General features: G+C 46.2%; 1 protein-coding gene and 1 long non-coding RNA gene across 15 annotated transcripts in view; one reads left to right on the forward strand and one right to left on the reverse strand.

Annotated features, from left to right (window-relative positions):
- Positions 1 to 3722: 3722 nt before the first annotated feature.
- On the reverse strand, positions 3723 to 6630 carry LOC112907013 (uncharacterized). Its single transcript, XR_003232679.2, has 3 exons — positions 5021 to 6630; positions 4711 to 4934; positions 3723 to 4443 (listed from the first exon to the last, which is right to left on the reverse strand). It is a non-coding gene; the product is annotated as an uncharacterized lncRNA (long non-coding RNA).
- Positions 6631 to 7163: 533 nt separating this feature from the next.
- The window catches only part of HIPK2 (homeodomain interacting protein kinase 2), a 195666-nt gene continuing 178329 nt past the window's right edge, over positions 7164 to 24500 (forward strand). For 6 of the 14 annotated variants that reach the window (XR_012002448.1, XR_012002449.1, XR_012002446.1 and 3 more), the window contains exon 1: positions 7186 to 7378. Coding sequence is in view for 8 of the 14 variants with exons in the window: in XM_072762902.1 (XP_072619003.1) it covers positions 7360 to 7378 (19 nt within the window). In the remaining 6 variants the exon portion in view is untranslated. Of the gene's footprint in view, positions 7379 to 24500 lie in introns of all 14 variants that reach the window. The other 8 variants (XR_012002447.1, XR_012002445.1, XM_025982135.2 and 5 more) reach the window with 3 other exon arrangements.

A 24500-nucleotide genomic window follows, 5' to 3' on the forward strand; every position in this document is an offset into this window, starting at 1 on the left:
GCTGCACCCACTATAATATATTATATTCTACCTGGTGGTTTTGAACTTGAGCTCCTTAAAAGCAGGGGCTGTGGCTTACTCCCTTTTATACTCCCAGCTCCTGGGGCACCTGGGTGGCTCAATGGTTGAGCGTCTACCTTTGGCTTAGGTTGTGATCCTGGGGTCCTGGGATCAAGGCCCTCATCAGGCTTCTTGCAGGTAGCCTGCTTCTCCCTCTGCCTATGTGTCTGCCTTTCTGTGTCTCTCATGAATAAATAAAAATAATAAATAAGAAATAATAAATAAAATCTATATCTCTATCTATCTATCTATCTATCTATCTATCTATCTATCTATCTATTCCCAGCTCCTGCTCTAGAATCTGACACATAGTAAGCAGTCACTGAACATTTGATGATTTGAATTTTTTGGTGGAAAAAGAAAAAGAGAGAGAGAGAGAGAAGGAATGGCTAGGGAAATTGAAAAGAAATTTTAAAAGTGCACTATTATGAGAAGTCAAGGGAGAGGATTGATTCTAGAAGGATGAAGGGATTAACAGTGTCTAACTAATGTTTGTTTAGAGATCAAGCAGGGGAGAGGCTGAGAAAGGGCACTGGATTTGGCATGGGAGAGGTCACTGGCAACCTCAGAGCACAGGCAGTCCTAACAGCCCGCTGCCATTATGGCCTTCCCCCCCTCCAGGGGTTGCCACATAGGGGCAAGCTCTTTCATGCCAGTGAGAGGGAACTTCACAATACAAAGTTGACACAGCACAGAAAATGCACGAGTCCACTGATTAATCAGTGAGTTAGGCTTAACTTGGCTTAACAGGATCCTCAGGCTTTTGAAAGAGCTCTCCTGCATCTACCTTCTTTTTTTAAAAAAAGATTTTATTTATTTGAAAGAGACAGAGAGAGTGAGAGTAAGATAGAGCATGAGCTGGGGAAGAAGCAGATGGAGAGAGAGAGGCTGACTCCCTGCTGAGCAGGGAGCCTGATGCAGGGCTCGATCCCAGGACACTGAGATCATGACCTGTGCCAGTCAGATGCTTAACTGACTGAGCCACCCAGGTGTCCCTTCCCTCTTTTCTTTTTTTTTTTTTAAAAAGACTTTATTTACTTATTCATGAGAGACATAGAGAGAGGCAGAGACACAGGCAGAGGGAGAGGCAGGCTCCATGCAGGGAGCCCAATGTGGGACTCGATCCCAGGACCCCAGGATCATGACCTAAGCCAAAGACAGACGCTCAACCACTGAGCCACCCAGGCGCCCCTCCCCTCTATTCTGTCTCCACTCAAGCTAGAGGCTTCTCTGGTGCCATTCCTGCCTAGTTTGTCCATGTTCAGCCTGGACTTGATATCAGGCAAACCGAGCTATTACGCATCTCTCATCATCACGGAAATTTCTCTGCAAGGCGGGATTGCTTCTCTGAACTGCTTCTCAGGTGCAAATCTGTCCTAATCTGCCATTCCTGAGACCTCCAACAGAATCACTCCATCTTCCGTGCTTCTTTTACATTCACAGGCTGATTGCATTTATTCTTCTGGCTGTAACTCCTTTCTGTTGAATGCCATTCGGGCCTCTCCTTGCCTTTCCTTGTATCCGTGATCGGATGTCTGATCATTTTTTCTTCTAGGAGCAGAAGCAGAAAATGAATGATGTTTCTGTATTCCCCTGATTTTGCCAGTGCGATTTCTCCAAGACTGCCATTTCCACAGCTTCCCTTCACCTTGCCAAGCCTTGCTCTATCTACCCTTTGCCCTTAAAGCTGTAGCTCTTATTGTTCCTAATTTGAATGCAAAGTCTACTCTTTCACATCCCCTGTCAGCGTCCCTCCTGCCACTGAAGCCTTTGTTTGGGGAGTCCTGCAGTTATTAAACACCAGTCTCTTACAAAATGTGTCATTTAAGCCTATCAAAGGTTTAAGGCAGAAATATCAAGTAATTGTCTTTGGAATACCTAAAACAAGTGTAGGTTGATATTATGACTCGTTAGGACATGAATCACAAAAGAGAGGGAAGGAGAGAAAGAAGAAATCGTGTGTGGACGAGATAGGAAGATGCGTAGGAAAAGAAAACGAGGCACATACATTCTCGAGAGAGAGAGAGAAACGGACACTCATAGAGCCAGACACCAGAAGAGACGAGGGTGTCAAAAGCCAGATCCTGAGAAAGTGAACCGCCTCTCCCCAGGCATATCCTCCAAAGAAAAGACCAGAGGCTTCAACACAGAAAGAAGGACCAAGCGGGAAAATGAGAGCATTGCTCACCAAGTCCGGATAAGGTACAACCTGCACAGATATCACTACAAACACCCCATGGTGACAACAAGACACGAACGCCTGAATATAGATACCCCCCAAACAAATATCTCCGTCTTGTGGTCTTGGAGATATTGGGATGTTGTGCATTTTCACAACTATAGACATAAATAAGAAAAGGTGGTTTCTCATTTGCCCTATAAGCAAAACGAATTTGAAACCAGGTCAAAACTCCCCCACGTTTGGCCACTCCTGAGAAAGCTATTACTCATACCATTTGTAGAAAGAAAATTGAGAAGAGGTAACTGAGACAAATTGAGACAAGGTACCTGACACAGATGGCTACTAAATCCTCTCCAGTTCTCCTGTGTTGATTATATTTCTCAAAAGACACTGAAGTTACATGGTCTTACGGCAACCTAGAGTCCCACGTAGTGCAAAAAAATTTTTTTAAAGGATTTATTAAATGGGTGAATATTTGCAAACTTGTTAGGACACTAAGTGCTAATGTGTTTATTAAGTAAGTGTAACATGGTGCACACTAACCTAGCCAAATGAGATGGCCCCTGGAGCCAGCTCCTTGTCTCACCCTGTGACTTCTTTGGTTGCACTGTCTCTACCCAGAATACTCTCTAGTGCCCTCTTCTGGAATCTTGACAACCCTCCTCTTCTGGAGTCTTGTCAACCCTCTTCATCCTCTCATCTCCTATCATAAACCCTGCACGTTCTATTTCAGGCTAAATTTAAGAACCCTACATTTCCCCCCATAAGTAGTCTCCCCAGAGTCACCTTGTTGCTAAATCCAGTGGATGCCTCCCCACTTGTGTCTCATGTGACCTCTCATGAGCACACAGCACTGCTGACCACAGCTCCCCTTGCAGTGGTCACTGCCCTGCGATGTCAAGGTACCATTCTCTTCAGGTTGTCCTTCTCCTTCCCTGTCCTCTCCTCCACCAGGGAGTTCTTCTTCCTCTTCCCTTACTTCAAGTACTGGTGCTCCCTGGGCCTGTGTCTCAGATTCTGTCCCCTTCCCGCTCTCATGCTCTCCTTCTGTGGCAGTTCACAGTTAGGTTTATATCTTGCTTCCACATGACTGTAGTCACAGGAGGGAAGGGAGACAAATAGGCGTATCAATCTGCCAATTCATGAGAAAAAAACAATCTGAATTCATTTAAATAACACTTCCCCACCTACATGACACCAAGTGTGCTAGCTCAATCGAATGTTCTTTGCTGCAGTTGGGCATCACATAGGTACCGGTTTAGTCCTAGTGGTCTGAAGAGAAGGTGGGCTTACCTGTCTGGCCCCATCTTGTTTTCCTTTCATAGGACTCACTTTCCATGCCCAAGGTGGGCACATGGGAAAGGAGACCACCTTCAAGATGTTTTCAGGTGACACAAGTGACCTTTCTTCATTTTAATTCACCTTCCGTGAGGGTATCTTAGTTTCCTAGGGCTGTCATACCAAAGTACCACAGACCGTGTGCCTTTAACAACCAAAATTTATTTTTCTCGCAATCCTGGAGGACAGATGTCTGAGATTGAAGTGTCAGTGGGATTGGTTTCTTTGAAGGCCTCTGCCCTCGGCTTCCTAATGGCTGCCTTCTCCCCGTGTCTCACATGGTCTTCCCTCTACATGTCTGCATATTGGATTAGGGCCTACCTGAATGATCTCATTTTAACTGCATTGCCTCTTTCAAGACCCTCAGTCAAATTCTGAGGAACCAGGGGTTAGGACTTCAACATATGAATTTTGGGAAAACAGGGGATATTCCAAGGAGTACTACTGCCTAGAATCACTCATAGCTTGACACAACTGGGACAAAGTGAGAGGCAGTTACTAAATATGAATGAGGGACATCCAAACAAGTACGCCATGGACTTTGCCCCAAGATGCTCCCAGCCCAGTTGTGGAGATAGGCGACCTCCACAGGAGAGGGGAGTCAGACATCTAGGGTGGGGTACACCACATGACAGCACAGCGTATGTGAGAGGCACTGTTCTGGAAGCCTGGAAGAAGAGATAAAAACCAGTTAGATTCGGGACCTGGGTGAGTCAGTCGGTTAAGCATCAGGCTCTTGATTTCAGCTCAGGTCATGATCTCAGGCGCCAGGGATCAAGCCCCTCACTGGACTCTGTGTTGGGCATGGAGCCTGCTTGGGATCCTCTTTTTCCCTCTCTCTCCGCCTCTCCCCCTCTTCCTCTCTAAAAACAAAACAAAACAAAAAAACAATCAATTACATAGGTCACATGGAGTTTTTCATAGTAATAACAACCACCTTTTACTGAACTTCTACTCTCTGCCAATACTCTATACAAGCTCTATCTCCAATCTAATCCCACCTCAGGGGCCGTGGGGAGCCCCATACAAAATAACTCATACTGTGTTCTTAGTGTTGTGCTTGGTGCACACAATGAGCACACAACAAGTGGTGGCTATCATCACTCCATGGGTATTTGTGCAGTACCTACCCTGTACTCATCGCCGGGGATGTAATGTCAAGCAAGATCAACGTGATTTCTGCCCTTGCTGACCACGCAGCTTAGGGTTGCACCATCCAATATGGTAGCCGCCAGCCACACGTGGCTGTGAAAATGAAAAATTCAGCTCCTCAGCCACATTAGTTGCGTTTCATATGCTCAACAGCCACAAATGGTTACATTTCCATCACTGCAGCAAATTCTATTAGGTGGCACTGGAAAGGGGAAGAGAGATAATACCTGTACAGCAAAGGTCATGAGAGACACAGGTACAAGGGAAGAACAGCGTAATCATTGCTACCTCACTGTGATGCAGATGCAGAAACTGAAGCTCAGAGAGGTTAAGCAATTTGATTATGTTCACACAGCTACGAAGTGGAAGAGCTGAGCTCTCAACCCAGGTCTAGCTTAATCTCACACTGCCTCTGGCTGTTTTGCGGAGGAACCAGGTTGGGCCCAGGTAGAAAATCTGGTTAAAGAGAAAAGATAGAGAAGGCACCCTTGGCGGTAAAGTAGCTGCTTGAGCAAAGGCTCAGATGGGCAAGGCTGGCGGAAGTCCACGGGTAAACCAGTCTCCCTGGAGAGGCAGTGACTTGCTGAACTCATGTACTGGGAATGGTAATTCAGGGCCTGCCTGCGTTGATTAAAAGCCAAGGAGAAAAAAAAAAAAAAAGCCAAGGAGCTGGGTACTTCAGCAGACGCTGGCTCCTTGGAGCTTACCACCGTCAGAACTGTGTGTTATGGAGGTGACGGTGCTTAGGGCTGACTGGACTGAGTCCACTTAAGGACGGCAGGTTAGATAGAAAGGAAGGGGAGAGCGAATGGTGCGAAGCAAAGAACCCCAAAGTGGGAGCCACACACACGAAAAAAAAAAATGCAACCTTAAGATTTAATGGTGTGCAATACTGGGCAATCGGCTTCGCTTCCATGGGCCTCACTTTTTCAGTTCTAAAAGGGAAGGTTGGCCCAGATGGCGTCTGAGGCCCTTTTTAGCAAGGGGTGGTCTAGGATTCTGCAAATGTGAATTAACATTAGGCTGGAGTAGGAGTAGGAAGCAGTAGCCCTGGATATAGGGGCGATGAAGATGGCAGAGTCAAAGGTCACCCTCACAGGAGGGGGGGGGGGACTATGGGCCACTAACAAAACCAGGTGTGTTTCGAGAAGGGCTTGTCTTTTTTTAGGGGGCTGTGGCGAGTGGGGGGGAGCGTCACGGGGGTATGGAGGTTGTGAAGGATATAAAGTAGTGAGAAAATCGTGACTTTGTTTTCAAGAAAGTTCTACAGTGATCCGTTACTTTACCGCCCCCAAGGTATAGATTCTAAACTTTTTTTTTGACCTTTGACCCACAGTAGAAAATACAATTTACATCATGGTCCGTACAGTTGTCCAGTGTATATATATATAAAACTGAAACAAAAGGATTCTGAAACCATAGTCACCCTCGCTGAGGACAATGGATCCTAATATTGTCTATTCCCTGACATTTCTTTCTTTCTTTTTTTTTTCTTTTTAAGGTGGTCCCCATCCCCTGAACTAATTCTATGCTCAGTTCACGTGTCGCGACCCGCAGCTTCAAACCGCTGCCTGGGGGCGGACTGGAGTCTTCTTACGTAGGAGGGGACGGCGGGGCATGGGGGGGTGGGCCCGGGGGGCTCCGGGCTGGGAGGGGGAAGGAGGGTCAGGAGGCCGTCGGGTGGAGGCCCGGGCGGGGGCGGGGGGGCGGCGAGGGGGGGGCGGCGAGAGCGCGGCGGCGGCGCAGGTTCCCGCAGGGCTCCGAGGGCTCCGGCCCCCAGCGGCGCCGCCGCACCTCCGACCTCCAGGGGTCTCCAAAGCTGCTGCGCGGAGGAGGCGGCGAGCGCCCGCCCGGCCCCGGCTCCCCGCACACCTAGCAGCGGGCGAGGCCGCGCCCCCCGCCCCGGCGCCCCGCCCGCCCCGCCCGCCCGCGCGCGCACAAACTTCTGTCCGCCCCCCCGTCCGCGGCCGGGACGCCCCGCGCGCACCTCGCCCGCGGGCCCCGCCCCCCCGCCCCCCCCCCCCCCCGCCGCGCCTGCCCCGCGCTCGGCCTTCCCCGCCTCGCATCCGTGCCATCGGCGCTCGATTGCGCGCGGACTCCGCGCTCCGCGGCTCGCTCGCTCGCTCGCGCTCGGCCCCCGCCCCGCCGCGGCCCCCGCCCCCGCCCCCGCCCCCGCCCCCGCCCCTCCTCCCGGCTCCGCCCGCCCCTCCTCCGCCTCCCGTGCAACTTTTGCCGAAGCCCCCGCGCACAGCCATGCTGAGCTGAGCTCCGGCCGGGCACTGGCCGCGCGCTGCCCGCCCCGGCTCCCGCCCCCCCGCGGACCCGCTCGGGGGCCGCGGCCGCCCGGCCCCTCGGCCTCGGCCGCTGCGCCCGCCCGGCCGCCCGGAGCCCCCGCGCAGGGCCCGACCGCGGCGGCGGCGGCGGCGGCGGCGGCGGCGGCGGCGGCGCCCGGCCCCCTCCCCCGGCGCCGGCCAAGTGAGGCGGTGATGCGGGCGCTGGCGGCCCCGGCTGCGCCGAGAGCGGAGACACAGGCTCAAGATGGCAGATTCCGACTGAGGCTGGGGGGGCCGAGCTCGCGCGCCGCGTTCCCTTCTCCGTTGCCATGAATCGCGGACACCCCGGCCCCGATGGCCCCCGTGTACGAAGGTAAGGGGCGCCCGGGCCGCCGACCCCCTCGCCCAGCGCCGCCGGCCCCGCGGCCCCCGCAGCTTTGTTCTGCCCGCGGCCCCTCGCCGGGCAGCCCCCGGCCCGCAGCCCCCGCGCCCCTCCCCGGGCTGCCCCGGCCGCGGCCCCGGCCCCCGCCCGCCCCCTCCCCTCCCTCCCCGCCCCGCCCCGCCCCTCCCCTCCCGCCGCCCCCGCCGCCCCCGCCGCCCCCGCCGCTGCCCACGGCGCGGCCGCGAGCCGGAATCCGGCAGGATCTTATTTCCAGGGTGGAGGGGAGAGGCGGCGGGGGTGCAGGGGTGCGGGCGCCAGGGTGGGCACTGCCCGAAGGAAAGAAACTGGGAGGGGGCGCCGGGGGGGCACAGACCCGTGACGGTGCTTTTCATTTATTTGGCATAAATAAAGGTGATGCGGTTTAGCTCTCCCCCGGCTCCCCCTCCTCCCCCTCCCCCCTCCCCCTCCCCTCCCCCCCGAAAATTCACCTTTAGGGTGATCCTTCTACCCTGTCCCCGGCTCCCCTCCGGTCCCTCCCCACACTCCTTTATTCTCCGCGAGCCTCTGATTTTTATTTATTTATTTATTTATTTATTTATTTATTTATTTATTTATTATTTGGGGGGGTTTCTATGGAATCGGAATGTATGGGGCTGGGTGATGAGAGGAGGGTACGGAGGGAAAAGTCCATCTCAGACCCACAGGCAGAACAATGAAATTGGCTAAAATCTCCCCGCATTAGCGTGTGTAAAGGGAAAATGTAGTTTAGGTTTTCGGGTCGGGGTTGGGGGGGAGGGAGGGCGCCGGGTGGGGGGGGGCGGCCGAGGGGTTCCCCTCGGTGGGCCTGGGCAGGACCTGCGTGTGGCACCTTCCCCTGGCCTGGGGTCATTTTTCGGATTTGTCTTTAGGAAGAAAGAAAAAGAAGGGAGGGCAAAAGCCCTATATACACTTCCCCTTGCCCTCCTCTCTCTCTCTCTCTCTCTTTCGTTTCTCTTCAGTCAGTTCTTGTCAGCTTCCAGCCAGAAATCAAACCAGAATCAACTAAGTTTTTTTTTTTTTTTTTTTTTTTTTTTTACACTTCGCTGTGTTTTTGTGTGCTTGTAGTAGGAGGAATCTTAAACCAAAGGGTGCCCGAGTTTTTCAGTCATTTCATCGTGGAAATGTTTTTCTTATGAAATCATTGAAAGAGCAGGCTTTACATACTTTTTAGCGTCGGTCCATCTGGCTTTTCTTTCGGTTTTGTTCAGATATTCTGTGGACGAAACAGCAAATGAGAGGGGAAAGGGTTTGTGTGGAGTAGAGAGGAGGGGCGGGGAGAGGAGGGTTTAATCCTCCTATAAATCCCGGGAACAGTGCTGGCGAGTGAGACAGGGAACGCATTAATACTTTTATCTCTGTTACAAGAGGCAGATTAAAAAAAAAAAAAAAAAAAACTTATCTGAAAAGAAAATCTGTTATTAGTTCCAGGGCTCCAAATGAATTTGGTTTCTGGATGGAATAAAGTTACCAGTCAGGCCCTGGATAATGAGGCTGTAAATAACCTATGGACTGTAAATATTTTTTTTTCAGACTCTCTTAGAAACAAAGGGGCTGTTTAGAAGGCAACAGAGCGATGTTATTCCAGGGGCTTTCCTCTTTGATTCTGAAGAACACAAGGTCCATTTAACCATTCGACAAAACAAAACGCAATTTCTGATCACTCCACCACGCAGAATGGAACGAGCCGGTGGCTCCGTGAACCTGCTAGGAGAACCCATGTCGCGCATTCATTGTTCGTCTGTGTCTATGGGAGGGGGCTACAGTCAATGCTCCCACTGTCTATGGAGTGTTAAAATGAAACAATTTTCTCTTTATTAAGTACCTCCTTGAGACTCCCTCTGCTGGACACTCCGGGTGTGCATGAGGGAGGGAACTTGGCATTGAATTCAGAACTATAGTAGACGGCTGCTTTCTCTTTTGCAAGGGGCTGGGTCCGTGGGTTTGGGATGTGTTTTGTCAACTTTGTAGAAAGCCTGTCTCGGGAACTGTGCTGCTCACCTCCCATTCCTTTCGTTCTAAATCTATACGGAAGGTAGCCATACCCTCGAGGCTAAGACTTGGTTGGCACTCTCGTTCTGACTTCAGTGTTCTTTTAGTGCATTACAGCAGATAAAGAATTGTGGGTGTGTAAGATGTTAAGGTTTAAGCATAATCGTGGATCTCAAAGGTCTCAGGAGCTCACTTATTTTTATTTGCAGGCTTCACTCCCTGTTCCAGCTGACCTACCTGGTCACCTCTTTCCACCCTGAGTTTCTCTCAGTCTTGTCTGTGCGCTGTCTTAACTGTCCCTACACTTTGTACTCTTTGCCTCTGCTGGAGTTTCTGGGCCTCTTTATCCTTCTTTCCCGAGCACCCCCCTCCTCTCCCCAGCCTCACTGGGCACAAGCTCAGGCCTAGGTCTTTTTGAAGGAGCCTGTTGGTCATGCTCTAAAACAGACAGGTGACCTCCATAAAGGATTGTACTCCTGGAACCTACATTCACTTAGCTTGATGAGTGCTTCTAAGACTCCGGTGACCTCCTTTTTCCCTTCTTGGCGATATCCACTGGATTCAGTGAGCCGGATTTTTACCACATCCCAGTCAGAATGCATGGGCCCCCTGTGTGTATCCTGAAGGAGCAGGGCTTTTCCTGGGGAATTTGCCAAGAAGATTTCTAATCGTTTCCAAGCTGCTAAAAAAAAAAAAAAAAAAAAAAAAAAAATCGAACATGGGGTTCTTCTTAGGAGCAGTATAATGACAGGTGAGGCATTTCAGCTGGAATTCGGGCGCGCGCTCATTCATTTAAGTGGGGCGCAGTTGCCCCAGGTTAGGCTGTGGGGTGAAAGGCCTGAATGCAACAGTGAGGCATCTGAACTGCCAGCTGTTTAGAGAGAAATTCAGTCTTTGAAAAAGGGTATGTTTGATAATACAAATTAATGGGTAGCAAAGTGTTGGCAGTCTCCCGCTACTTGCTTTTAATGTTAGATTTATAAATAGCACATTCGTTTTCAGGAACTTGGTACTGATTAAGTTAAACTTCTTTGAAAGGGTTTATTTTCTTTATAAAGTTAAACATTTGCCTTGCAATTGTGTTTACTCCATCAACTTGCTTAGTAAGGCTATTTTCAATATGTAGTGCAAAGGCCAGCGACATAGGTCTATATTGCCATGGGTTCTGAATTAGAGGGCCCTGAATTCCAAGTTAATTATGTTCCACCATCCCTGAGATGTGTCATGTCAATTAGTATTGGCTTACACAGACTTCCCAAAACTCTAATACTGAAATCTCTCATCAGATGGGTCTGAAGACACCTACCGAAATGCCTACCAAGAAATGGATTCTGAATCATCTTCCATTAAAAGAATTTGATGACACATGTTCTAAAATATCTTTTCCTGTGTTTGTGTTTTATATTTTTAAAATGAGTAAGTATAAATATTGTTTTCATTCTCACCGCTTTTGGGTAGTGAATCAAGGCTCATTAATTTTACCCTTGATTCCGGACAGTGTGGTAGAGTACTGGAATCAGAGAAACCTGGGTTCGACTCTAGCTGTGTGACTTTGGGCATGTTACTTAACTTCTTGGAGCTTTGTTTCATCTTAAGCCTCACTGGACTGTGTGAGGATTCCATTAGAATTGAGTACGTGTACAGTGCCTGGCTGTAGCGGGCATTTTGTTAGTATGTTTTAAATCCCTCTGTTTTGGGGGGCTGCTTACAGGCATGATGACTCCAGGGAAGGAAGAGCCCGCAAATAGTTTAGAAAACCAATAATAGCAACATTTCAATTATTAATCTCCTGCTATTCCTCTTCCAGTTTGGGCACCAGCAACAATAAACCCCCTATGGCCACAGAAGAAAGAGCCTTCTTAACCCCCTCTGTGACCTTTCTAGATGTCTATTCCCACTGAGTTGCTGCTGGTTTCAGGTAGAGTTTCTCATTCTATGCCACTTTAAGAATGAGGAAACAAACCGTTAGAGCCGAGTTTCAGGGGCTGCAGCTGCCTCTGTGAAAGTATCCCGAAGTATAAAAGATAACCTTCACCCCTGACCAGGATGCATCCCTACCCCAGGCAGGCCAGGAAAGGTTGCTGCCAGAGGTGGCTCACCAAGGACCTCCTGGGGGGGCGGGGGGGGGACGTGACGCCCGCTTCACCCCTGGCCAGGGTCTGGCTCATCATGCATTCAACATAGTTTTCCTACCAGAAGACATTTGGTGCTTTATGCAAGTTACGGCTGCTTCTAGTCTTCACATTTAATTTTTTTAATGTTTCTTCATTTCTCTTCCTTCCTCCCATAGAGACTAATCTGGGGGAACCACCTTTGAGGTTTATATGAAACAAAGTCATGATGATCAAGAGGGTATGATATGTAACCATTTTTTATTGTTCTCTGAACAATGTAATTTGCCAGTGCTTTCTGGTAGTCTTATGATGACAATTCAGGCACTTCGGGTTGCTATCAAAGACCGGATTCAGAATAATGCCAGCCAACTTCATGGAACCATCGATAGAGTGTGAACTTGAAAGGCCCAAACTCGTAATAGTTCCATTTCATACAGCAATCCTCTGTGGGGGGAGGAAAAAAAGGAAAAATGAACAAAAACTGAAAAGCTGGAGTATAGGGAGGTCTTTATTTTTCCTCTAAAAGAAACGGAGATGCCTGAAGTTCATTGGCGCTAAGCGTGACTTAGGCTCTACTTAGTCTGTGCGGTGCACTCCACTCACATGAAGTCACTCACTGTCCTTCCAGCCCCACCAGGGGGACGCTGTCACCCCGCTTTACAGACAGGGCACAGCTTTCATGAACTCATTAACAAGATCTAGGTAGGGTCCCTGTCCTCGAGGAGTCCGGGGGTATGGGAAGTGAAAGTCAGAAGTACACGTGGGCTCACTGGACCGTGGCCTGACTCAAGATAGAATATGTGTGTGTGTGTGTGTGTGTGTGCACACGCATGCACGCGCCCTTGCAGTTTTTTAATTCTTAACTCACTGATCGTTCTCATGGTGTAAAGGGAAGACCCTATTTCCCTACTTTCTCTTGAAATATTTGCTTTTATTTGGATCAAACAAGTATCTCAGAATGTAGGAAATTCCTGTTACAAGTTTCCTTAGAAATTACCATCTCTAATTACCAACTCTTCCTCTTTCATTCCTTCTTTCATTACTTACATTTTGTATCCTTGTAAATGTAAATATGTTTTTAATTTGCACAGGTTGCTGGGAGATGTTCGGTTTTTGTTTTGTTTTGTTTTGTTTTGTTTTGTTTGGTGTTTAGGGTTCTGGGTTCTGTTGTGAATGGACCCCCTGCATCATAGGTGGCTGGAGAATTAACTCCTGGCTTTGCCACCTGCCTGAGCTCTCATATTCCAGGTGGTTTTGTGGTACCTATTCGTGGGGCTGTAGATGGGCTGGTCACTCAGCAGATGACTCCAGGAGTCATAGAAGGAGGAAAACCCAGCTACGTCCCTCAGGGGGCTTGGAACCCAGGGCAGGAGAGGACCTCGGGTGATGTGTAGTTCATCCTCCTGTCTTCAGGAACATGAATGTCCATAACTTGAAATCATCAGTTCATCAAAACAATTTTTTTTTCCAGGAAAAGGCCACACTAGGAACCCCCTCAGTAACCAGTTCCAGGTTACCCGAATGCCAAGAAATTCCTGAGTCCGCCTGAAATCTCACCTGCCTTCGTTCAAACCTGTTTTCTTTTGCTCCGTTCTTTTCTCTAAAACCTTCCATATATTTGAAGATAATAACTGGGTCTCTACAGCTCTTTCCACATAGAGCCTGTTCTGTGTCCTCACCCTCCTCTGAACTCTCTCTAGTTTCTCCACATTAAAAAAAAAAAAAAAAAAAAAGATTGGTGGTGGTCGAAACCGAATACAGTTCTTTAATAATGGTCTCATTAGTACAGTGTACACAAGAAAAATGACTTCAAGGTTCTTGCATCATTGCGAACCCCTGGAGGGCAAGAACCAAATCTGATTCATCTCTGTATCCCCCACAGTAGCTGGGCAGTTGGTTAAACCTAGTAGGCACTTCATAAACAGTTGTTGAATTGACTCTTCCTTTAATATAGCTAAGTAATAACTTACATCACACCAGCCCTGGATTGGTAACTGATAGTTAGCTTGCTTTCACCTGGGTCCTGAGTCCTTATTTGCCTTCTGTGCATATCGAGCCATCCTTTACCCCAACTGTTCCACCTTCTGCTTGACTCTGAATCTGCTTGATTACTTTGAATTCACCCCTCTACTTCCAGCTCTTTAGAACTTTATCTTCCTACAGATCTGACAGACAGTATGCAGGGACCCAAGTGTATAAAGTTGAACTGCTCTTGAAAGAAGAGAAGAGAAGACACAGAAGAATCTGGATGATTCAGTGTAATATCAGTTCATCCAGGTTTAGAAAGGACAGTTTGTCAAATTCTTTACAGATTCTGAGTCAGCTAAAGCCATACCTGTTTTTCCAGGTTCTCTGTGAGGAGTAAGCTAAGTGTTCATGAGAGTGGCTACCAGTCAGCCTGGCAGCCGGGATTCCTTCCTGTCTTTGGTCTCAAGCCAACAGCAGAAAAGGCGAAAGATACTGATGGACAGGGCCATTCAACCTATGACTTTCTGATGAGCGACTTTACCATTACAAAGTAAGCTAGTAAAATAGTTGCCAGTGAAGAAAGAAAAAAAAAAAAAAGAGCAAACCTTGAAAACGGCAAAATAATTTTGTGGTTTTTACAGCCACTTATTTCTACACATGGCATTGAAGAGATTTGTAGTGTTTTGAAAGCGGTCTGTTTTAGCAATTCTTGCCTAACTTCTTTTGCTCTAGTAGGTTCTGATTAATTAAATGCCACTGTGTTTAAGCAGAATTAAGATTGATTGACTCTTGCACGTGCTAATGCTGTAGACTTTATAAAACCTTCACTGTCACAAAAAGAATGCAGCCTAATATGTGAGCAAAAGGAGCGTTTCCTCCCAGGTTGTGCTGCCCGTCCTCAGGGAAAGATCACAGTGGAAGCTGCCATAACATTGGGTAGAAAAGTGCGTTTGGTTCACGCAGTTACAGATTGCATCCTGATGCAATAAGGTTTGTTTCTGTATTTTTACCATTTTCCTTCATATCAGTATTCCCTCATTGAGTCAACCGATGGAATTGCTATTCACAATATAAGATGATTTTTCCAAAAGCTTATGATAAGCAAAGTGATCCATCATGCCAGTTCTGTGTAGAACTTCTAGTTTCAGAAGGTATTAAAGAAAAAATTTTAATGGTATGTGTGCCTGCAGTCCTGTTAAAAGTCCTATGACAAGGAGATTTGGAAAACCCTGGTTTACTGCTGGTTGTGGAAGTATATGCTCCCCCCCCCCCCCTTTCTCTCTCTCTAATGAAGAATTTATGGAGCACTGACAAAAACCAGCATGTAAGTTCTTGAAATTGTGCAGAAAGGCAGCAAGTTACACTTTCCTGAGTTCTATGTGACTGCACCTACTCCCCAGAATCCAGGCTGATCGCAGCTTCTGCAGGAAACTAAATTTCAGGGGAGCTTGTTACAGTCAAGAGAGAGCAAGCACGCTTGCACATGCATTCAGCGTTACCCCCTGAACCATCTACACTCGCGGCTCCAGCACAGTATGATGACTGTTATTCATTAAGTATGACCTGCCCCATCAGGGAAAGATTAATCGATATTCATTATGTTCCGTTAACTGAGACTGGGAGGTTCTCTAATATATTATAGAAATGTTTCCTTTAGAAAACAGTTAAAATAAAGAAGCTCTCATTTCATTGTACCGTGACTTCAAAAACGGATTTAAGGCTGCCTAAAGGGTTAACTTTCTGGAAGATGGGTAGTTGATTTATGTTGATCAATTTTGTGGATCAGCTGATTTCAAGGATGTCGGATAAATGAGGTATTCCTATACGAAGAGATGACAAAAAGAGCCAAAACTCTTGTGCTAGCTTAACAAGGTGAATAAGCAGAGTGCATAATGGAATTCATTTGCAAAGTAATTTTTGCTTGGCTACAGTGGTAAGCACAAAATAGACCAGCAGACGAGAACGGTAAGTGTTTGGGATCAGTTGTTGAAAGGTTTAAAAGGGGTTCTAATTCAAGAGACATTTTATGGTGTGGAGAAGGGGACCAATATAATCAAAATGATACTTGAACAAGGTAATTTTTCCTGGCCTGGATATAATAGTAGAATGAGGCAGCCAGAGGGTGAGCCATACTGGGAGGCTGTGTGCTGCAGGGGAAGGTGTGAGCACCGTGGAGATGGAACTGGGCCTTTTGTTGGGGTCACATAGGAGAACATGTGTAGAGCACTTATCAGCATGCCTGACCCAGGGGTTCAATACGTGTTCCCTTTCGCTTTCCTTCCCACACCTTATGGCCATCAGGAAGGCTTGCAGGGGTTGGCAGTACCGTATTTATCCTGATTTTCTGAAGAATCTCTTCTTTATATGGGCTCTCTCACAGTGAGGTCAGGGTATCTCAGGGATCTTACCGGGCACAGTATAAACCCAGTGGGATCTGCACACAGTAGTATCAACCTTTGACAGGAGGAAACAGGCCGAGAACAGTGAAGAGGCTGCCCTGGTGTCAACCTAGAGAGAAGGGAGGAGGCAGGGCTAGCGTGTGCACAGAAGGCTCAGAACCCCGAACCCATGAGGCGGGGAGCTTCCCTGGGCTGCGCTAGCAGGTGGAGCTCCAGGGGTAGTGGTTGCAGCAAGGCTCTCAGAGCCACTAACCTCCCCCAGACCCACCTGTAAGGGAGCTGCTGAGGGGTGGTTCTCCTGGGTCCTGGCAGCCCACAGTGCCTCACTGAGCTCATTGGGAGGGAGTATCTCCCCCTTCCCCAAGGAAAGCAAGGTCCCATGCCTTCAGCTCCAGCGCTTAGTCTTCTCCTGGGAAGGTGTTCATCATGTTTCCCTGAGAAAGTTTGCAGCTTGTCATCATGAGCAACTTATTAACAAAAACAGAGAAGTCACAAAAGAGAAACCAGTACAACCATGGTGAGTTTCAGAGTACTGTCTAGCTATTAAGCAGCTTTTTTTTAAAATTCTAATTCTCCAGGTACAGTTCAGAGTCTGAGTTGTGTCCCCCCCCCTTCCCCCCCCCCCCCCCCCCCCCCCGGGCACTGACATAACCAGAACTTGCAGCCAGAGGCCCTGGGGAAGGCCTGGCTGGGACCCTTGGCATAAGGCCTCTCGGGCAGGGATTCCCTGGGTCCCAGGGACCTGGAGGATGGTCAGAAGAGCACGGGGCCCAGCCCATGAGATGAGCACGATGCGTCCCTCCCCCTGTCTGTGGGCAGTGCCGATAAGGGGACTTCTTGCTGTAAAATCTGAGGCAACGAAAGCAACCTGAAATGTTTCCTGTTTATACAAGCCAGGGCTGGTGATTGCTTCATGGATATTTGGCTTTCCTTTTTCTCCCTCCTCAGCCTGGATCTTACATGCTGGTTGCTCCATAAAGCATAGTGGGTGAAACTGACCCATTTCCTGTTGCTTGCTAAGGTAGCTCAATAACCAGTATGTCCCTCCCACAGTGAAACTTGACAGAGAGCCTAGTAAATCCTACAGCTTTTCTGTTTCGTCTGAGCCCTTGAGGTGCACAGGCTCTCCTCTCCTTCCTTGATGTCATCTCACCTCTCTGCTTCCACCTACTTATTACTTCCCACTCATCTGTCCACAGCCAGGCTCCTTTACCTACCTACCTGTTTGTTCTTTGTGTACCTTGGCTATGCATTCGCCTTGATATACTTGTTGGTGCAAGGGTCTAAGTGGAGGGACATGTGGAACCTCCTGGTCCACTTGTGTCGGGCACTGTTGGGAGAAGTGGCTCTCCGACTCTGGCATCCTCAGTCACCTGGAGGGCTTGTTAAAACTCATCAGTAGGCCCCACCCTCAGAGTTTCTGTTTCAGTAGGTCTGGGGTAGGGCTCGAGAATTTGCATTTCTAATTGAGAACCCCTGTTTTAGAATGAATGTATTCAGAATGAAAAATCAGGACCTGTTTAAAATAAGATGGTAGTTGTTTTGATGACAACTTCCCTTGAACAAGTGAGAGTCAGAGACCCGACATTAGCATTATTTTCAGTTCTACTGCCCTTTCGTGGCGGTAACTTCCTGAAGCCATAGGACAATGTACAGATCCAGCCCCTTGGCCTTCCTGCCTCTGGCTGCAAGAGAAAAGAGGCCCCATTTTAAAACTCCAGGGTGTGACCTACTGTCTCTTGTTCTACAAGAGTTAGCCAGTCTGTAGTTCATCTAGTTTGGCCCTGGGGTCCCAGAGTAGACTGGACAGGCATCATTCTTGGGATGATAATATATTTCCATTCACTAACAGAGCTCTGTGATCTTCTTTGTTTGTACAAGAGGACATTGAGGCTTAGAGATGTTAAATAATGTGTCTCAGGTCTCATAAGCAACTGGTAGAGCCAGGGCTTGCACTCCACCTGATAACTAGAGCATGCTCTTGTCTTGACTGGCAGCCCAGCCTGCGCCTCACAGGTGATTTGAAGTGGCCCGTGCACCACACAATGAGATACACCATGAGGATCCCTGGAGAAGGGGTAGCCACGGTGGAGGCAGATGGTTCTAGAGTGTTAATGTCACACACACCTTCCCGAGACTCTGCTGTCCTATTTGCCTCCTCTTCATCAACCAGGATCATGTTAACATGATCTGGTGTTTAGTCTGCTGGTTGGCCTATAGGATGGATATAATAAAAGGCAGCCAAGACATGAACCCCCTTTGAGCAGCAAAACAGATAAAACATCTGAGAACAATCTTACTGAGACCTCTAAGAAAAAAGTGTGATGAAAAGATGAAAACAACAGCTAATGCCTGTCAAGCCCTAGCTGTTGCTGGTTCTGTTGTAAGGTTTCACATGTGTTAACTCGTTGAATCCTTGAAGCAGTGCTGTAGGGTAGGTTCTGCTACCACTGTGATGTTCAGAAGCACAGAAAGCTTCCATGGCTTGAGAATCCCACAGCTGACCCTGACCCCAGGCACTGTGGACACAGAGCTCACACCCCTCACCACAAGGCAGGAAGTCCTCCCAACCCCTTCCTAGAAGAGGGAGTAAAATTTGGAAATACGGTCTTCTCTGGTTTTTCTCTAAATGTAGATGTTCTTTGTTTCACTCAAAAATCTACATATATGTCTTAAAATTTGAGAAACTGACTTCTGCTGGTCTTGAAGGATGAGGTGGTAGGCACAGAGCAGTCAGGCCTGAAAGAGAAGAGGAGCAAAGGGACTAGCTCTCCCATGTGTTAAAACCATAAAGCATCAAATTTGGCACGAAATTTGACAGACCCATCAGTGGGGCAGAATGCATGAGCCAGATTTAAGGCCCTGTTGTCTGTGAACATTTAATAGATGATGAAGGAGGTGCCACAAAGCAGTGGGCGAAAGGAAACCTGATTTAACAAATGGGAGTGGGACCATATGATAGCAATTTGAAAAATCTCAACGGAGATTCTCACCTCACATCATTATACCAACATAAATTCTATGTGATTAAAATGTTAAATTCAACAAAAATCTGTTGAGCACGTTCAACATGCCAGGTACTGTTCTAGATGCTGCTGGGTGTACTGCAATGCAAAAACAGGCCAAAAACCCCTACCTGAAGCAGTGTGCATTTGAGCAAGTAAAGGGAAGTAATCCTTTGTTTTGTTTTGTTTTTGTTTTTTAAAGCTTGAAAGAACTAGAAGCGGGTATTTATTAAACCTCTGAAGGAGTTGAAATTTCTAAGCTTAGAATGTGTGGAAGAAATTATAGAGGAAAACATCAATAGTTTTATCAGTGTAACATTCCCCAAATGTTAAGGTTATTTCTGGGTTTACTATCACAAGATACTAGAATTAGTAAGTCAAAGGGTATGAACATTTATTGGGCTCTAGATGATGTTCCTCCCAAAGTATTTATATATTAAATAAATCAAACCACCTAAAGCCTTAAGTTTACCTAGACCTTCATTCAGGAAGGAAACGTTCCTCACTGCTCTAGGGACTGGGTCCTCTCTCCTCATTTCCAAGGGTTTTGGTGCCATCTACATGTATCAGTAACTCCCAAACTTCTATCTCTACCTATAGTTATATTTTGAGTTCCAAAGTCGTAGAGCCAACAGTCTATTTGCCATCACTGTTTGGATGTCCCACAGGTACCACATTTAACGTGTACAAAGAAAAACTCTTGGTCAACCCTCTGAAATACGTGCCTTTTCCACAATTCTTCATTTCCATAAATGGCATCATCTTCCACCCAGTAGTTGACATCAGAAACCTGGGAGTCATTCTTGACTTCATTTTACTTCACATTTAATCCATCACCAAGTTTTATTGATTTTTGCCTCCCAAATATAGCCATTCTTGTTTCTTGCCAGAGTTATGTTCTGTAAAGCTGCCACAAATACTGAATTAGCAAATACTGAACCAGTGCTCCTAGGTTAGCATCCTGCAAGCCTCTGGTCACTTTCGTCAGCCTATCAATACATAACCTTGTCTATGTGTGCTTCTCTTGAAAGATACCTTCTTTAATATATATTGTTAATTCAATAACATTGAATTCACAGGGTAGAACATTATTTGCTCATGCTTGAACGAAGCTTACCAGCACAAATAGTTTCTCTGTAAGGTACATCACAGCCTTTTTGCATTAAAAAAACCCTAGACAATCCTTTACCACTATGCTTGGGGGCCATTTTTAAATCTCCAATAAAAACCACAAAAAAATGCAAACAACATGGTACTAAAGAGTGAGTGGAAAGTGTACTTGCATATAGTACAAGAACAGAACCCAGAAGGCAAGCATGGCCTCGTTTGACCTCAGCTGGGAACACATGCATCATGCATGTCTGGGAAGGACTGTGAGAGCACCCTCTGAGTACTGATTTTGGGATTACAAATAAATTCTAGTGAGTTGGTGAATTTGCAGATACGGAGTCCTTGGATCATGAAGAAGACCCACCTGTATATGGTAAACCTATCCATTTCTCCCTGTACTGCCATCCCCTGGCCCACTGGTCAGCAAACTCATTCTGAATAGGGCCAGATAGTAGGTACAGTTGACCCTCGAGCAACATGAGGTTAGGGACATTAAAACACAGAGTAGAAAATCCATGTATAGCTTTTGACTCCCCCCAAACTGTTAATAGCTTACTATTGACTGGAAGCTTACTTATAAACAGTTGATTAACATATTTTGTATATGTGTTATATGTTGTCTACTTACAATAGATAAGCTAGAGAAGAGAAAATTATTAAGATCATAAGGAAGAGGAAATACATTTTCAGGACGATGTAAAAAAACTCGCATACAAGTAAGTATGCAAGTAGGGTTCAAACCTGTGTTGCTCAAGGGTCAGCTGTATCTTAGGCTTTGCCGGCCAGATGGTCTGTGTGACAGCTGCTCAGCTCTGCATTTGTGAAAGCAGCTGTAGACACATAAATGGGTGGGTGGGACTGTGTTCCAATAAAACTTTATTTACAAAACAGACTTTGGCTGGGTTGGCCCCCAGACCCTGCCAGCATCATCTAACCCACCACAGTGCCTCATCTGGATTGTCTTCCTGACCTGCCTATCACCCATGGCCATTCTTGAACCTCTTGCCAATATCCATATTAAGTGTAAGTTGGATCTGATTCCTCTCCCACTTCAGATGTCCAGACACTTCCATCACACTTCAGATAAAATCCAGAATCTTGACTCTCATGGCTATACCAGGGTCCCTTGCTGATTTGCCCAATCTCATTTTATGCCAGGCTTCCCCACTCTGCCCTGTCCGGGCCTCTTCTAGGTCTGTGACTGTTTGCTGCTTGGAATCCTCTCCTGCCTCTTGCCTGACTAACTGCTCCTCACTCTGCAGTCATACCCAAAATGTTGCTTCCTCCTGTGTGAATTAGAGGGGTATCCCTCTTCTGATTTCAAGGCACCCTGTTCTTTTCCTTCACAGAACTTAGAGTTTTCAGGTACCTGTTTATTCAGGTTTGTCTTCCACCTGTTTCCCCCGTTGGACTGCAGTCTTTGTGAGGGTAAGAACACATCTTGGTGTGTCTGTTCTCTGCTCAAGGGCTCTTCACACCCATTGCACACACTTCCTAAGACTTGCTAAATCAATGAATGATTGTGTGTATGGCACAGTTTCTGTTCACACAGACTTTTGTTGAAGCTACAATATAGAGACCTAAAAAAGTCACCCTTTTTAGAGCATATAGTATATCTTCTAAGGTTGCGTGATGGTTGAAAAGTCACCCTGAGAAGTGGATTTGTAAATGGGTGTGAATGTGTCATTATTGTCCAAGGGTGTGTTCTGCCAACAGGTATATCCAGTCCCGTGTTTTCTCCCTGGGACTTGAGTGCTGAGTAAAGTCCTGCTGGGCTCCCTTTGCTCCTGGAGAGTTTTTTAATTCTGCTGGTAATGTTTTCTCACAGGGAAGTGGGGATCAAGTGTGCTTGAGGAGGCATTTGGCACTTTTTTTAAAGACTATGTGGTATTAGTCTGGGGAAGAAATCTTTGATTTGTCAGAGAATCATTTTAGCAATGAAATTCCAAATTAAAGATTGTTCCCCAGTCATTCCAGGAATCCTGCATGCTAGAGATGGGCAGACAACATATTTTGGAAAGATAATACATCATTTCTTAGATGGCCTTTTGTAGATTAGCATGGTGAGATTTCAAGTCTATTTAACTTCTTTTTTTGTCTAAGATTTTATTTATTTGAGAGAGAGTGAGAAAGAGAGAGCGAGAGAAAGCACAAGCAGGGGGAGGGCAGAGGGAAAAGCAGATTCCCCACTGAAGCAGGGAGCACGAGGCAGAGCTCGATCCCAGAACCCCAAGATCATGACCTGAGCTGAAGAGATGCCCAACTGCCGGAGTGACCCAGGCACCTGTAATTTTTTTTTTCAAATGTATTATAGAAATACTACTTGTGGAAAAAGAAAGTATAGGCAAGTAAAACACACACACTGAGATTACCACTGCTGTATCTTGCAGGTTTTTTCCTATGCATATACATGTATAAATACTTTTTTAGAAAAGCCAAGGTTAGTTATATTAACTATTTTTTTCAGTGAATAGTTTCCAGCCTTGTATTTCAGTTAAGTTCATTTTATTTAATTCCTTGTCCATATTCAGATGTCCTTAGCTGGCCCCCAAATGTCCTTTGAAGCTGGTTTGTTGAAATCAGTATCTAATTGGGGCCCATGCAGTATGTCTGGTTATAACTTCCTTTTGGTCTCTGAATCTGGCATAGTCTCTCATTGAAGAAATGGGCAGTTACCTTCTTACTTTTCCATCTGTGGGTTACTGCTTTTTTTTTTTTTTTTTTTTAAGATTGATTTATTTGAGATCTCAGGAGAGGGCGGGAGCAGGAGGGCTAGAGGAAGAATCTAAAGCAGACTCCCCACTGAGCATAGAGCCTGACACAGGGCTCGATCCCACCACCCTGAGATCATGACCTCAGCCAAAACCAAGAGTCGGATGCTTAACCGACTGCGCCACCCAGGCATCCCTGTGGGCTTGTTTCTTTAGGACAGTGCTGGGCTTGCTTCTCCATCTCCCGTATTTGCTTTATCTAAAGGTTTCATGGGTTCAGGTTCACCATTTTATGCTAGAATCCCTGAAGGTGATTCTGTGCACTTTATTTACCTTCCACTGAACTACTATTAGTGAAGCTAAGATTGGCCCCCAGGGTTAGGTTTGTGATAACCCCAAACCCTTCACTGTCCAGTTCCATTTTTCCTTTTGATGCCAAAAGTGATCTATGTGGTGTAACTTTGGTATAGAGACTATTTATCAAATGGTTGTAGTACTGTATGAGTCTTGCCATCATCATACATTCATTAGGTTTTGTGAAATGATGTCTGTAATTCTTTCATTTCTTGTATAAAGTAGAGCTCTCATTTTTGGGGGCTGTCTGGTTACCCCAAAATAATAGTTCCAATAGGAAAGGCAGGATCTTTGCTAATCTTCTTTCCTTAATTTTCAAGGAAAGGAGTTGTGTAGTAGCTTTTTCAAATGGTGAAGAAATTAGTTTTTTTTCTGTCAGTATCATTGTACAGGCATGGGTTTTTATTGATTTGGTGTGTTTTAATTGTTAATCTTTTTGTTATATCTTCAAGCAGTGAGGCCCCTTCTGGTAGCTACTATAATGTTTTGACAAGCCCTTCATAAGCCTGAAAAGCTTTCTTACTAAATGCAAGATGCCCCAGGCTCATCTTGGACTTTTCAGTGGTCTCAGACAGTGAGACCTTTTTCAAGCATTAGGAGACCACAGTTCAAGCATTAGGAGTGGTATTGCTATAGAGGTGACTTGTTTTGAAAATTTAGTTTCAGAAACTAGATTTTTTGGTTTCACAGAACTAAAAGATACATATTGTTAAAAGTTAGAGTTTCGATGGACATTTGCCTGTGCTTTCACTCAGTTTCCTCAATTTTGTCATTGTAAATCCTTTTTGTTCTACAGAAAAATCTTTATTTCTTGTTTAACTTATAAGAATAAAGTTTGGAATACCAATGCCTATATTATTAGAAACACCAAAAACTACAAAGGAGAATTTAACACATCTTTGTCATTTTTGTTGTCCTTAGAATGTGTCCACCTAAGGATGTGCAATTAAAAACTGTGTTCTAAAGTACCTAAAAATAAATTCTTCCTCGGGGTAATTGTGTCTTCGGTTTGACATATGTTAGATTCATTTCTTCTCATATCTTTTCAGTTTAAGAAATTTTTTAATTTAGCTTTTTTGGGATAGGGAATGCATTTATATGACTGAAAGGTCAAAACTAAGTAGATATTAAATCTAGATGAAAGGTATATAGGGATTTATTATTTTCTCTATATTTCTTATGTTTGTAAGTTAAAATAATTAAACTACAGTAGTCTCCCCATATCTGCAGGTGATACGTTCCCAGTCCCCCAGTGGAAACTATAAATAGTGCTAAACCCTATATGTGCTACATTTTATGATATATCCCTATCGTAAAGCTTAATTCATAAATTAAGCACAGCAAAAGAGTAACAGCAGTTATGACAGTTATAGCAATGTACTGTAATAAAAGTTATGTGAATGTGGTCTCTCTTTCCCAAAATA

The sequence above is a fragment of the Vulpes vulpes genome, chromosome 7 (genome assembly GCF_048418805.1).
Source record: "Vulpes vulpes isolate BD-2025 chromosome 7, VulVul3, whole genome shotgun sequence".
Lineage (NCBI taxonomy): Eukaryota > Metazoa > Chordata > Mammalia > Carnivora > Canidae > Vulpes > Vulpes vulpes.